The following is a 14468-nucleotide window of genomic DNA, read 5'->3' on the forward strand; positions in this document are numbered from 1 at the left end:
TGCTACACGGCGTAAATCACACAAGAGAAAACGAGTACAGCGTGAAGGGATCTTAACAGCTGGAGAGGGTCTACGGTTAGCTACCCTAAGCGAGTCTGCAGTGTGTGATGATGGAAAGAAGGTGAAGAAGAAGGTGCGTGCTGATGAAGGTAAGCCTACACAACGACATTGTACACGCTGCGGTGAGACTGGGCATAATTCACGTACATGTAAGAAAGAAGTATAAATAGATTTTAAAGAGATTGGCTTACTACAACTCTTAAAAATTATTCATAATTGTTTTATACTCTCCTGAGGAGTTTACATTCTGGTGGGGTCTTGGCATAGTGACCGACTCGCCTGTGTGACCGACTCGCCCGTGAGGTACGTTATATAGAATTAAGACTTTATTTATTAGTAACGTGTTACTTTAATTATAATTATGCGTTAATAGGTAGCCTTAGGAATAAGCCCTAGAAAGTAAATTCTAAGGCTAGGATACTACTTTATATTAAAGTTTACCTTGTTATATAGCTACTAGCACCTCCTCTCTACACTTGTACCCTTTGGCGACATATATCGTTGCTCGGGTAATATAGGTAGGCAGCAGCGAGCTTGGCCGTCCTAGATCTATAACGCAGCGAAATCAGTAGATTGCGGCGCAGCTGTTCGGACAGTTACTCGGACCTACCCTACGACAAGCTCTTGCTCACAGACGAAGTGTTAGCACGGCGTCCCTCGTCTCTTCACAACCCCACTCTCTTCGACATGTGCCGGTATACTACAGCAGACATCATCTATCTCCAATGCCAGAGACCGTCTCAGCATAGAATCGTAAAACGTCTCTATCGGAGATGTTTAGCTTCTCCAAAACCGGGACCGCGATGTGAGGACTCTACGTATGATCCATCTCTGGGTACACACCTACCTTCCACCCGAAACGCCCCTTGCAAGTTCTGTCGGGACTCAGGAGCATCGGTCGGAGAGGCGCGTTATGAAGAGGTAAGGCAAACCATATGTCTAACATCAATTGTCTAATTGTATATAGTATGATCTTCATGGTTAACGATGAGTGTATTCTCGACCCAGGGCTCAGCTCCGTATCCTCGCCGGTCATCTGGCTCTTGTAGCAAAGCGGTAGCGCCTAGCTTATTCCATCCAAGGAAGAGAATGAAATGTTATTATACGACACAATGTTATGAGATCTAATCTTAAAAACTGTCCAGTAAACTTCCAAATCATTTAAGAATTTCCAAGCGCTCAACGTGTTCTCCATGATGCTAAGTAGTCAAAGATAGTAGCCATCACACTCTGGACACCAGAATCTGCTTTCCTGGTGACCGGCACGCCAGCAACTTCAAGGTCTTGAAGAACTTCGTCCATGGACGTGAAAGTACCATGCCAACAACCCTGCATCAAACTGCCCAGCGGGATATTTTCGACCTCGGGAAAATGATTGTCGGCATAGAGTTGCTTGATACGGAGCATTCGATCGTCAGATGCTGCAAGTTCCTGGTGTGGCTGTCTACCGGTCATCACCTCGTAGACCGCGCAGCCGAATGCGAAGATATCGGTCTTTCGGCTTATCACTGGTGTCGATTGCCTGTAGCTAAACCACTCATAACAGGCTCCTGCTTCTTCGCCGTCAATGCTGCAACCTTCAAAGTCGATGATCTTCAGACGTCCATGAACTATGATCCAGTTGTTACATCCAACATCAGCATGGATGATGCCCTTCTCATGCAAATATCGCGTTCCCTCTGCAGCTTCCTGTAGCCAGCGAATTCTCTTATCCAAGGGAATCTGCTCTGCTCCGCTTTCTTCGATAACCTTCCGAAGCGATTGTCCGCGCTCCAGGATGATGCCGTTGTCTATGGCACCAAAGCATCTTACGATATTACGGTGCAGTCCTAGGCGTTCAAATGCTCGACGTTCCACGTCAATCCCCTCACTGTGATACTCTTTTAGGACCTTTTCCTCATCAATCGCATAGACGATTCCCGAACTGCCGGCCGCAAGGAATACAAGTTTCTGATAATCTATAGACAGATGCGGTCCGGTTTGGATGCGTTCGTTCGCCATACTTCGGGGCTAGGATTCCATTTTACTTGTGTTTGTGAGGAGAGGGACGAGGGTCCTCTTGTTTTGGGGCGTAGATGGAGCGCGATAGTCCTGAGGGAGCGAGCTCATCAAGCTTTGGGGGTCTGCGTCCTTGAGATGCACAGGCGTAGCGTGTGACGGTGCCAGAGGGACGCTTAAGGGGGGATGGTCGGATGCAGGCGAGACTCTAGATCAGGAACATTGGAACCTCCCTTTCCTTTTTTTGCGCGGGGGTCGGTGGAGAGAGCCAATCGCCTTATAAGTCAGGTCACGTTCAAGTGGGTGGTCTTCTCGAACGGGAGGCCGTTGTCGTGCTGCCTTCTGGCGCAGGAAAAGTTGTGGTGTGGTCAGTGCTTGCATTGAAGGACCCTCGGTCCAACATTATTTGTTCTTGCGCGTGTATGAATATGACCTACAATAACACATAACTAGTCTAACTGCATTGTTGTATTTTCATTAGATAGCTTTTAGATAGCTTCCACTAGAGTTCACCTAGCTTCTTATAATAGTTATAAGTAATATTACTTAATCTTATGTTGTAAATAAAAACAGGTTGTAATAGCTCTAATGCTATAAAAACTCAAAAGACTAATTAACTTCTTTTAATGCCTAGTAGCAATTCTAGAGAGCTTTTAGGTAATTACATGTCAGCAGGGATGCAGCTCGCTAGAGGGGATTGCAGGTACTTAAGAGGTAGGGCAACTATTGATTAGTAGTAGGAGGCTCTTTAACATCTGCTACCTGTTGGCCTCATGGAAGTCATTTGCCAGATGCATGCCGATATGGAGTGTTGGAAGGATCGCGCTTCCAACATTTGCGGTATTTCACGTGCCTCGGTGTTTCGATGACGCGCTCAGAAAGTCCGCGAGCTTCATAACCCCGTCGACAGTTGCATGGAATCAGCTTCGTTAGACTCAGGTGGTTGATTCTCTGCGTTTTCGACATCTGCAAGATGGGTGCCGGGGCGAGCTTCAACCCAGCGAGCGATATCCCAAACCTAACTGGAAGGATCATTCTCGTTACTGGCGGTACGTTTACTTCACAACTTACGGTCCTGATAAGGTCATTGACGTTCAGCGTAGGCAGTGCTGGCCTTGGAAAACAGACCATTCAGTACCTGGCAGCTCACTCGCCTTCACGCATTTACCTGGCAGCGCGTACCCCCTCAAAAGCCGAGTCTGCAATCGCGTCGATCCGCGAAGCCGTTCCCGATGCCCCTGTCGAGTATCTCCCGCTCGACCTCACGTCTTTCTCGTCCATTGCTGATGCGGCGAGGGCTTTCAAAGAGAAGGAGAAGCGCTTGGATATACTCATCAACAATGCGGGCGTCATGGCTATGCCGTACAGCCTGACCAAGGAGGGTTATGAGATCCAATTCGGCACGAACCACATGGGCCACGCCCTGCTCACCAAGCTGCTCCTACCGGTGCTGCTCGAAACCGCAAAGGAGCCAGGTGCCGACGTGCGCATCGTGAATCTCTCCAGCATGGGCCATTGGGGCGCTCCCTCCGGCGGCATCATCTGGGACCAGAAAGTGCTGGAGCAGCAATACACTTTCCGGCGGTACGGGCAATCCAAACTGGCAAATGTCCTGTTTACCAAGGAGCTCGCTGCTCGGTATCCGCAGATTACGTCCGTTGCCGTGCACCCGGGCGTTATCATTACCGATCTGTATGTGTCGTTTCGGGCGAACCCGATTTCGAAGATTGGACTGTGGGTGTATCAGCTTTTGACACCCATACTTCCGGGGCATTTCAAGGACGCGAAGGGTGGGGCGTTGACGCAGACGTGGGCGGCGACGGTGCCGAAGGAGCGGTTGGAGAATGGGGCGTTTTATCGGCCGGTGGGGATCAAGATGAGCGGGAGTAGGTACGCGCAGGATGCAGGGCTGGCGAAGAAGCTTTGGGAGTGGACGGAGGCGGAATTTCAGAAACATGGGTACTAGTGCCCTATGAAGGCAAGTGTTGTGCATGCGTTCGTTTTCTACATTGTTTAATACCCGCTGTTGATAATACCCATTCCTCATACTTCAGCACAAGATCAGACCCACGACCAATGCATAAGCCATTCGTTTGTGGAAATACCGGGCAGAGACCTCAGGAGCCCGACTTCGTCACCACTCGCCACAGAGTCCTCATCGCTCTGTGTCGAGGCGTGGAGTCGCAGCTCTCGGTTTCAGTTCGTTTAGCTCCTTTCCCAGATAAACTACGCATCAGTCTCGCTTCTGCGCTGTGCCATGTTGCTGCGGTATTTCGGACCATGGGCCTGCTGGGGAGTCTAGCACTGCGCGTAGTGCCACTAGAACCTCGAAGATACCACGTGTTGGGCGTGCATGGTGGGGATAATGGGGATATTGGAGATATTGGAGTTGATGAGGGGGACATTTCGAAGAAGCCGGCTGCATTTCTGTGGATGATTCTATCAGGCGAGAGGCGGCTTCTGATGTATTCGTCGTTTTCCTGAGATTGTTGTAATGTCACGGGAGAGTGCGCAAGTGGGTAGTATTGCGGCCTGGTTTCAAGACTTAGTCTGCCGATATGTCCTCCGCTCTCAGTCCACTCTTCAGCCGTGTGCTCAGCTTTTCGAGGCTCTGTTGTGTGACCCTCTATTGTTTGAGCATTCCGGCTTGGTAATAGCGGTTCTTGATCCTCCTCAACTCCCTCGCAGTCTCTCTCAAAGTCAAACCTGGGCAGTACCCCTAATCCTTCACTGACAAGTTGCTCATACGTCGCATGTCTCCTCTCCGCCCTCTCATACCCTGTCAATCCCCTACTATCCCGAATGAAAGATACCTCGTCCTCGTTGGCATACTGGGCATGCACCGGGCCCTCCTCGCTACCACGATCAATCCCATACCTAAATCCCTCCAACACCTCCCTAAACCAATCCCTCCTCTCCCCTTCATGACTCCCCGGCCTCCAGACCCCCTGCTCTGTAGCAGGGTGACGCGCCCATCCCTTTGAGTCCATCCCCCTTGGTAGACCCTGACGAGCACACCGTGCACACTTCTCAAGGGTGGAGTACATGAGCATTGTTCGTTGCACGGAGGCAGGGAGCCGGGGCACGATGGTGTGCATTAAGCGGCCGGAGGAAGGGGAGCGGGAGACGTGGATTATTTCGGAGGGGTGTCCGCAGCGGTAGGTGCGGCTCGTTAGGTAGGGGTAGGACATTGTGAGGAGATAGGTATAGATGGTGCGAAGAAGCTATGACGATTATGCAACCGATGACATTGGTAAATAGGAGTTGAAACAAGTGAATGCACAATTTGACGGTGACTGTTGAGACAGGCTAACGAATGGAAATTCTTGCGGATTAGTGAAGTCTACGGAGCAAACGGCCTGCCCAGGTGGTGTGGATTGGGGTTTGTGCTTGATAGTGGCTTCCATTGTATGCTGTTCGGATGGTGGGTGTTGTCCTGTGTCCTACCCTAGGGTACCTAGTTTGGAAATGCTGGTTATGGTGAGTATTACAATCGCTAGTCGAGAATTAAAGCTACATGCTATGAGTTTCCTAAGTCTTGATGTGCATTGTATTACGTATACAGGAGGGGAATGTTTAATCGGTCGAGGATGTCGATATGATAGACCGCTATCCGGACCACCCTGCTGGACTAGGACCGGCCCCACATCGAGAAACGTTACAACTTCTCCACATCAAGAAATTTCATTTATCTATTTGCCGCAACATACGTGAACGGGAAGGGATACAAGCGCTGGCTTCTGAAAATGTGCGTCAGCGAGGAATTCGGGTTTTGATCCGTCCCAGTTGTGTTCAGCGGCATGTGTTTCCTCCGGACAAGGACTTTTCAAATCTTGAAGGATGAATGGATAGGCATGGGGAATACAGATGAAGTGGAGACGCCAGCGCAAGCACATCTCTTGAACGAACCCAGGAATATGTTGTTTTGGATAGCCTCTCTTGCCATATTTAGCCATGTTAATTGCTTATAAGTATGTGCCAAATGAATGACCCCCTCACTTCTGTCTAGTCCCATTGCCATAAGGGAAGTACATATTCGAGCCATGCTCGCACTATTCTCCTTGATGTAAAGCCATTCGATCTCACTATCACACGCCAGTTGCCCACTTCAAGATGCGGTTCTCTACTCTTCTCGCCCAAGGCCTTCTTGCTATATCATCTGTAGTATCCGCAGTAGCAATTGACAAAAGACAATCAACGACTCAAGTCTACAAATTCTCCGCATCCCCCACTTCAGCGGAAGGCATCGCTGCACGCTCAAACGGCCAACTCCTCGTATCTTTCTTCGACAAGGGCGAACTCTGGGGCGTCGACCCAGCCACGAAGAAAGCCTCCAAAGTCGCCACGTTCACTGATGCCACCTGCGCAGGCGGCATTGCCGAAATTGCTCCGGATGTCTTTGCAGTCGTCGCGGGTCAGTTTTCGTTCGGAGGAGGCCTTAAGACGGGCTCATGGGCAATCTGGAAGGTGGACTTCACTAGCGGGACGGCTCAGACATCTGTTCTGAAAAAGGTGCCGGATTCAGGGTTCTTCAATGGGCTGTCTGCTTTTACTAACGACACCATCCTTATTGGAGATGCTTCGAAGGGTGCGGTTGTGGCGATGAATGTCAATACCGGTGCTTATAGCACGGTAATTCAGGACGCGACGATGGCTCCGCCTGCCAATGCTGGGTAAGTGAACGGCACCCGCAGCCTCCGTCTATTACTCGCGTCGCATATCTTGATTCTACTTCAATCAGTTAAAGTCATTCTCCTCCATTTAGCCACTCACTGACTCCTATCTTAGCATCCCCATGGGCATCGACGGCGTCCGTTATTTCAACGGCACTCTCTACTACACCAACGTTTCCAAAAACACCTTCCACAAAGTGGCCGTCGATGCGACTGGCAAGAAGGTCGGCAACATCGCCACCATCTGGTCCAACACCTTCTCCGACGATCTCTGGGTCGGTCCCGATGGTACTGCTTACGTCGCCACTGGCAGCGCTGGGAAAATCCAGAAGGTGACTCCTGACGGGAGGATCAGTACCTTGGTGAATATTTCTGGAGCGACGTCGGTTACTTTGGGGAAGACGGAGGCGGATAAGAATACGCTGTATATTGCGGGGAATAACGGGGTTATCTCGAGTGTGAAAGTTTAGGTCGGTGCGATGCAGGCTTTGGACATGCTGAGGTCTGACAGTTGAGTGTCCGTTTCACCAGATATGTCGAGGCAATTATTGGCGCTCTGCCCTCTGCCGGTGCATGCCATCGTCCGTTCCTGCTATTTTCTCAATGTCGTTCTCCGGAGGTGCTAAATGTCTCGCTGGTCTGGATTAGGGATTGGTAAAGGGGAAATGTCCAGCTAAATGGTCAGCGCTTTTGAATTGAAATATTCAGAGACATCATTATCCCGATCTACGTCCCGTGGAACATGGACGATGATTCTGTAGAGGTTTTTGTTTTCTTATGGATGATATTTCGATGCAATTGCGCAGGAAACGCTTCCGAGAATGGAAAGGGGGCCGCCTATGTGGCATATTAATACGTTGTCATGCATTGCACAGCAATACGATGCAGGAACGACGCTGGAATTCATTTCAAATGAACCTTAATGTTTGAAGAGGAAGGTGTCTAGTCTGCGCTGTTGTCTCCATTTAACTATGCCTCCTTTCAAACGAAAAATAATCAGCGCTTCAGGTTTGTCGAGCATACAAATGGCCCTGCCAAAGATCGATAATATCTCATACTGATCTCGCTCGTGTATCGTGAGGAGCCTGGCCCGGTTGACTTCATTAGGGTAGGGATCCGCAATACTCCAATAGAAGTGGATAAATGTCTGGATTTGGCTAAATCCATCCACGTCGGTACCCGAACTGAGGGTTGTATAATGTAAAAATGAACTTCCGAGATGTCGGATGCAGCATGGGTCTCTCATATAAGATGCGTCGTTCCTGCGTCAAAAAACTGGTCGCGGCTTTGCTTCCAGGAGAATCTGGCGTTACTATCTCAAGGTCTGTAGAGGCGAATTCAATTTCGCGCTCTGCATCCTCACATCCGGTTTCGAATTTCAAAGGCCAATGTAAGAGTATAGAAGATGGAGCTCACCGCCTTCCTCATCATCGCCGGCTTCATACCTACGTCACTGGCACAGAATTGGCCGAATTCAACTACGGCAGTCGAGCCAACTCCGACACCCATCGCTCCATGGAATGTAACGCACTATGGAGGCGAAGTCAACATTACCAACAACCTCGCCCTGACCCCTCCCATGGGCTGGAGTTCGTGGAATAATTTCGGTCCCGACATCAACGAGACATTGATCAAGGACACGATTGACGCTTTAGAGCGGACCGGTCTGAAGGATGCGGGCTACATCTACGTCAACCTCGACGACGGCTGGCAACGGTACAAAGGCTCTCGAGCGGAACACCCACTGGAGGTTGATCCCGTCAAGTTCCCCAGCGGAATAAAAGCGCTCGCCGATTATGCGCACTCCAAAGGATTCAAACTAGGCATCTATAGCGGGCCAGGCGACACGACTTGCGCAGGATACACGGGATCGGAGGGTCACGCCGAAGACGATGCGAAGATGTTCGCATCCTGGGGGATCGATCATTTGAAATACGATAGTTGCTGTTCGCATCACGACGCTCCTCAATCCGAGGTGCAGCAGGTAATGCTGGACATGAGCCGAGCGCTCATTGCAACGAACCACTCCACGGTCTTCCATGCATGTCACTGCGGCTGGGCGAATGTCTGGGAATGGGCCGGAGAGGAGGGCGCCAATCAGTGGCGAATCGGGCAGGATATCTCGGATGATTTCAACTATCCCGGCAACCGCGAGAAGTACTACTTCGACGTTCTGGACATGCTTGATCGGGGCAACGAACTTGCGCAGTACTCCGGACCTGGCCACTGGAATGACTACGACATGCTGATTGTGGGATTGAATGGCGAGAGCAAGCAACTCGTCGGCACGGGAGCTAGCAACCTCGAATACCGCACTCATTTCAGCCTGTGGTCTATCGTAAATTCTCCGCTGCTTATCGGCGCCAATATCAACAAGTTGGACAAATACGATCTCGAAACTCTCACCAACAAGGAGATCATTGAGCTAAATCAAGACCCTCTCGGCCAGCCAGCGACCTTGCAATGGAAGAATGAGAACAATACTCTTCAGATATACGCGAAGCAAATGAAAGACGAGAGTTTGGCCGTGCTACTACTCAACAGGGGCAGCGATACGGCGTATATCACCGTGGACATGAGACGCGATTTGACTGTGCCATGGGATGTTTACCGCATGAGAGATCTTTGGAAGCACAAAGATCTGGGTCCGTACGATATACCGTATACAACGGAGGTGAGGAGCCATGAGGCGAAGGTATATCGTGTTTGGCAGGTTGCTTGCACAGTTGGGTGTTAAGTTTTGCGGGTTCGTTGGCGTGTTTCAATTCTCCGGTCAACACAAGTAGTGACAGATGACTTCAGTTGCCTAATGGTTTGGAGGTCCTTGCGACTGGACATTAATACGATGCTGGCTTTATCCACGGTTGAGTTCGTTTTTACGCTTATTGATTTGGGAAGACCTGTAACTTTCTTACAATCCGACTTCCCCGTGGTTGTGCGCTGCGAGCAATATTCCTTATTGGCAATGTGCCTAATTTCTATCACAGCAGTGACAGTATGGTTCAATCGTAGGTTTAGGGCCTGAGACTACCCGTCACGGAAGCGCATTAGAGACAAGGAGCTCGAGAACAGCCGTTGGCCTCTTGATCTGATCGCTTCGCTCTTCACTAGGGCTGTACATCAGCATGTTCCAATGAGAATGCACGTAAATTATGTTGCCAGGGTGGTCTGAATGCACCTATAAAAACGTCAATATGGTTGTTGTGGCATTGCATGAAGCCAGAGACTACTTGGTAGTCCTGGTCTTGGTCTATCTTACAGTTTTGTTTCACTGTCATGTCGCAAGAACTATCCGGTCAGAGAAACAATGATTACCTCAGGTCTGAGCTGGGCTTCACATACTCTAACCCAGATGCGGTAGCGACTTTAGCACTTGAAAGACTGTCTGAGTTGTTCCAGCACAGTCGCAAGACAAAAGGTGACGCACGTGACGGTATTCACATAGGCACAAGTGTCATATATAAGCCATACCCCAGAAGTCTGTTGAATTGCAACAAAGATGGCAATGGTCAACATGAATGCCAACAGATTCGCGGCGTTACTCACAGTTGAACCAAACGGCAACACGGCTCGAGGAACTTCTGAACGGACGAATCCCGCTAACAGAGCATCTCGAGAGGTCTTCGTCTTCCTCCTTGGTCCGTCCGAGCCACTCAAAGTCTCTCTATGTCGAAGGATTCAGCAGCAGATACGCAACCTTGATATCATCTCTGCAGAAAGCATTCTCAACGAAATTTTTCAAGACAAGTCAGGTAAGGTAATGCACAAGTACCATCTGACGGAAGAGGAGAATAGAGAAATCGAACAGTATGGGAACAACGGAGTGGCTATCCCCACTGCAACCATGGTCAAGATTATGGAAGAAGCGATCTTTCCTGCTGGCCAGAAAGGGCAAGTCAAGCCTAAATGTCTCATCGAAGGGTTTCCCCGGTCAGTGCAGCAGTGGCGGGAGTTCAAGAAACGCTGCAAGAAGCATGGTAGGTGGCCAGGTCGTCCACGCTGCTTCTTCATCGCCATCGAACCGGAAACTGCAGCATTCGCCCCAAGCTGCCCTGGTGGAGAGCTGGGAAAGTGGAGTAGGGAGCGCAATTGGTCAGACGAAAAGGATGCTCTTTTGGGAGCGGCAGGGGACAGTGCGAACGAAGTTGTAGGACCAATTCGTGTGGATTTGAGCGCTCGTAACGTTCTTGATGTCGCTCAAAGGATTGTCAATGCTTTTGAACGGAATGCCGAGTGGAAAAACATCTCCGGTTCGACGCGGATGGCAAAAGGCTGGTTCCAGACTTGAGGGAAAGTAGCAAACCGCAATAACAGTAGGAGGACATGTGGCAACGGAAAGCGAGGTCAGAGGACATGAAGAATATACAAAGCAGTTGTAGTATCAAGGACTCCCAGATTGATATTATTTCTCATGAATCACTGTAGCTAACCCACCTGTAAAAGCTTTCTGGATGCTGAGCTCTGTCTCCCCGAACCCAGTTTAAATGCAGAGAATTTAGAGCATCTTAACGTTGAAGATAAGCAAAGATAAGCACACAAATAAGAGAAAGGAAGATGATAGTCACCAGATACGTGGTGTTCCTAGTCGATGGTTGTGAAAAAAATAAAAGCAGGCAGAAGTGTGATCTGCGGAGAAATATGGAAAATGAAAAGCCGGAAATCCTCAGATAAGCCCTTCCGCCAGGTGAAGGAGAATGCTGCTCGCTAGATGGCAGACTGCGTAAGTCGTAACTCGTCAGGTCTCCCTCTGCAAGCCACACACAGCGTCTCTGAAGGTCTCAATCCCCTGCTCTAACATTTGTTTGCGCTGTTCGAGGTAGTTACGACGTGCAGTGGTCTCCTTGGCCTCGGCGGCGACGCGTTCCACTTCTTTATCGGTCATCTGGGTGATGACCAGAGGCGACAAAATAATGTCTGGGAGCGGCTCGACGAGGTGACGTTCGATAACTGTCTTGACGACGGCATTGATGAAGTACATGCGCTCATCCTAGCAAAACTGTTAGTAAGGACTGACTGACGATCTGGCATGGTTTGGAGAGCCAATACCTTGTAGTACACTTGCTGATTGTCCAGAGCCTCTTCTGCAGAGAATCTATCCATGTTCTGTTCAATGGATCTTCCAAATGCTTCTTCGAGCTTGACGGGATCGATTTGCTTCGTCGTTCCCCCGCTCGCAGAGACAACGCTCGCTTCGGCCTGCTTGACAGCATCCTGGGTTATTCGAGCGTTCTTCCTCTGACGCTGCTTCTGCAAATCTATTGTGAAGTGCTCGTTATAAGTCATTGGGGTCGGGCCTTGTCCTTTATGAGCTTTGCCAGTTCGTCCTTGCTGGATTCCTTTGCCTTTGCCAACGCTGGATCCACGCACTGAGTCAGGAGTCTGTCGAGGATCTCTTTGGGGGCTTTGTATCCAATGACTTGTGGACAAATTGCTTGCAGACAGATGCGACACTTTCAATGTGCAGGTCGGCAATATCGTTCCGCGGTGCGCTCTGATCCCAGAATAATTGAGCGATCAACGTGGGGTTGAAGTTTCCCGGGAGCTCAGATCCGCGAGAACGTTCCAGGATCTTTTGGACCCAGTCGATTGCTTGTGGACGCGTTGTCTGTTTTGGCTTTGGAAGCTTTGCGCCCAAATCATCGCGGTCCATACTAGCAAGCTCTTTTTTGGCTTTCTCCGCTTCTTTCACGTCTGCTTCGCAGTCTCCGGGACCGCACTCAATAGCATACCGATGCCCTTGTCGTCTCATGGTCTCCGCAAACTTCTTATTACGATGCTGGACGACCGCTCGAAAGCGGCGGATATTCTCACGAGTGTCCACACCAGCATTCATGTCGGGCGGTCCGAAGAAAGGGTTATCATAATATCCAATCACGGCTGACTTTAGGATATTGTGGATATCCAGAGACATTCGGACAAGGACCGATCGTTGTTCTCCAATAGTACTACGGCGTTCGCCAAGTCCATCCAGCTCCGCGATCGTCTGTTTCAGTTTATCTTGGATTTCCACCTTGACCAGTGGCAATTCCTTGGTCAAATGCTCAAGGAGGACTTCGCTCAGGCGCTTCCTGAGTGCCTCAATTCCGAGAAACTCTGGAGACAAGGCTGAAAACCCGGTGTCAGACTTGAAGAAATCCTTCTCCGCTTCGTTCCGCTCCTTGAAGCTGGTGTTCATTTCTCCTGGGCCACGGTTCTTGAGGACATGCCAGCCTCTTTGAAAGTAGATGTGTTTGTTCATTGCAAGGTCGATCCAGTTGGGTTCATCGCTCTTGTGAACTGCGTCAGGCTTTGTGATGATGCCTATGGTGCGCTCTCCGTCGGGATCGATTTTCCGGCAATCTTCAAGGATGACTAGAGAAAGGAAATATCAGCACCCTCCTGTGATCGATGAGTATCCAACAGATTTCGCTCACCTTGGTTTTGCCAATCATTTTTCGCCGAAACGATCGCGAGTATGATTGTGCGTGGGTTCTTCATGTACTCCCTGACTAGTTCAAATACAAGTTTTTCGTCACCCGCACTTTGACCTTTTCCTGTAGTTTGAATAAGACCGGGGAGGTCGACAAGTGTCCTAAGCAAGTTAGAAAAAGAGAAAGCCCTTGATACCGACATAACTCACAGTTGGGTACGGTCCGGTCCGCAAATCTCAATTGATAGGACGTCTCTCGCGAACGCACTTCGCCCTCGAGTTTTCGTCCCAGCGGCCGCCTTGACGCCAATTCCCATGGCAGTTGATGCCTCGTCAATCAATTCCGGCAACTGTTTGAAGTCCTTCAGAACGGCGGTGAACTTGCGGAGGGTTTCTTGCTCTGGCTCAGGCCGGGTCTTGCATGGAGTGATTCGGACGAGTATCGTGCTTTCTGTTGTTCGTCGCAATATTATCTCCGTCGCAAAACGCGTACACAAGTTCTCCTTGCGCGGGAACGGGATCTCGGTGATAGCCTCGAGGACACTGCTCTTCCCGCTCGACTGATCTCCACAAACAACGCTGCAATAGCCATCAGCAAATATTCCATACGACTTCGCGTCAGTTTGCTCACAGTTGGGGCAGTTCAATTGTGCTGTTGAGTCCAGATCGTCGTAACTTGTCCACGATGTCAAGGACGCTCCTCTCGTCGTCGGTCTGGAGAGCCTTGAAGGCGGTAGTGGTAAGCGAATTTCGTTTGATACTTGTCGGCGCCATTAATGGGTCGGCAATGAAGAGACTGTCTGCCGGCTCCGAAGGCCTGGACATTGGAAGTAACACTGAGATGGTAAGTTAGAATGCAGAGGTCTGCGAGTGTGAGAAGGAGAGAAAAGATAATGGTTGAGAGAGGTAGAGAGAAGAAGAGAAGGGAAGGGAAGAAAGAAATGGCGGGGTATATATATGTTCTCTGAAGGATAGACTGCTACGGCTTCAGAGGCGGGCCGCCGCGGGACGATGCTACACCGCCTGTCGATGTGATCAGGAGTAAAACTAACTCAAGCCTCAAGTGAGAGAGATAGCCGTACCTCTAGACTAAGACGGAAGCATATTCGCGACATGTTCTCTTACTTGGCCGATGGTCGCTGTTTGAGTGAATGCTCACCGTAATATCCTCCGGGAAACTGGACATCGCGAATGTTGCTTCTCTAAAGCGCGAATTGACAAAGCCACCTATCGTTTGCTTGCATAGATTATGTCCCTTAATGCTGAAATTTGACTTCCCTGCCAATCACGGGGGCAGCGTTTGATATACTTAATGGGCTCCCGAAGGC

General features: G+C 49.9%; 8 protein-coding genes across 8 annotated transcripts; 5 read left to right on the plus strand and 3 right to left on the minus strand.

Annotated features, from left to right (window-relative positions):
* The first annotated feature begins 557 nt into the window (after window positions 1–557).
* Window positions 558–1206, plus strand: EI97DRAFT_436484 (uncharacterized protein). Its single transcript, XM_033799117.1, has 2 exons — window positions 558–981; window positions 1028–1206. Exons 1-2 carry the CDS (start codon window positions 881–883, stop codon window positions 1107–1109), a joined length of 183 nt encoding a protein of 60 aa, XP_033650409.1. The 5' UTR covers window positions 558–880; the 3' UTR covers window positions 1110–1206.
* EI97DRAFT_436485 (kinase-like protein) lies at window positions 1057–2426 on the minus strand. Its single transcript, XM_033799118.1, has one exon. The coding sequence runs from the start codon at window positions 2059–2061 to the stop codon at window positions 1240–1242; it is 822 nt and encodes a 273-aa protein (XP_033650410.1). The 5' UTR covers window positions 2062–2426; the 3' UTR covers window positions 1057–1239.
* Window positions 2427–3031: 605 nt separating this feature from the next.
* On the plus strand, window positions 3032–4024 carry EI97DRAFT_452673 (NAD(P)-binding protein; the record flags this gene model as incomplete). Its single annotated transcript, XM_033800417.1, has 2 exons — window positions 3032–3107; window positions 3162–4024. 2 exons carry the CDS (start codon window positions 3032–3034, stop codon window positions 4022–4024), a joined length of 939 nt encoding a protein of 312 aa, XP_033650411.1.
* Window positions 4025–4175: 151 nt separating this feature from the next.
* Window positions 4176–5249, minus strand: EI97DRAFT_445335 (uncharacterized protein; the record flags this gene model as incomplete). Its single annotated transcript, XM_033799962.1, has 1 exon — window positions 4176–5249. One exon carries the CDS (start codon window positions 5247–5249, stop codon window positions 4176–4178), a length of 1074 nt encoding a protein of 357 aa, XP_033650412.1.
* A 922-nt stretch (window positions 5250–6171) lies between these two features.
* Window positions 6172–7208, plus strand: EI97DRAFT_469982 (uncharacterized protein; the record flags this gene model as incomplete). Its single annotated transcript, XM_033801739.1, has 2 exons — window positions 6172–6731; window positions 6847–7208. The coding sequence occupies 2 exons, from the start codon at window positions 6172–6174 to the stop codon at window positions 7199–7201; spliced, it is 915 nt and encodes a 304-aa protein (XP_033650413.1). The 3' UTR covers window positions 7202–7208.
* Window positions 7209–8019: 811 nt separating this feature from the next.
* EI97DRAFT_436487 (glycoside hydrolase) lies at window positions 8020–9567 on the plus strand. Its single transcript, XM_033799119.1, has one exon. It carries the CDS (start codon window positions 8137–8139, stop codon window positions 9466–9468), a length of 1332 nt encoding a protein of 443 aa, XP_033650414.1. The 5' UTR covers window positions 8020–8136; the 3' UTR covers window positions 9469–9567.
* Window positions 9568–10230: 663 nt separating this feature from the next.
* On the plus strand, window positions 10231–11019 carry EI97DRAFT_445338 (uncharacterized protein; the record flags this gene model as incomplete). Its single annotated transcript, XM_033799963.1, has 1 exon — window positions 10231–11019. One exon carries the CDS (start codon window positions 10231–10233, stop codon window positions 11017–11019), a length of 789 nt encoding a protein of 262 aa, XP_033650415.1.
* Window positions 11020–11435: 416 nt separating this feature from the next.
* Window positions 11436–13965, minus strand: EI97DRAFT_483008 (putative dynamin GTPase; the record flags this gene model as incomplete). Its single annotated transcript, XM_033802087.1, has 6 exons — window positions 11436–11718; window positions 11778–12084; window positions 12149–13082; window positions 13145–13302; window positions 13351–13719; window positions 13772–13965. 6 exons carry the CDS (start codon window positions 13963–13965, stop codon window positions 11467–11469), a joined length of 2214 nt encoding a protein of 737 aa, XP_033650416.1. The 3' UTR covers window positions 11436–11466.
* Window positions 13966–14468: the final 503 nt, after the last annotated feature.

Source organism: Westerdykella ornata (assembly GCF_010094085.1).
Source record: "Westerdykella ornata strain CBS 379.55 unplaced genomic scaffold EI97scaffold_32, whole genome shotgun sequence".
Taxonomy (NCBI): Eukaryota; Fungi; Ascomycota; class Dothideomycetes; order Pleosporales; family Sporormiaceae; genus Westerdykella; species Westerdykella ornata.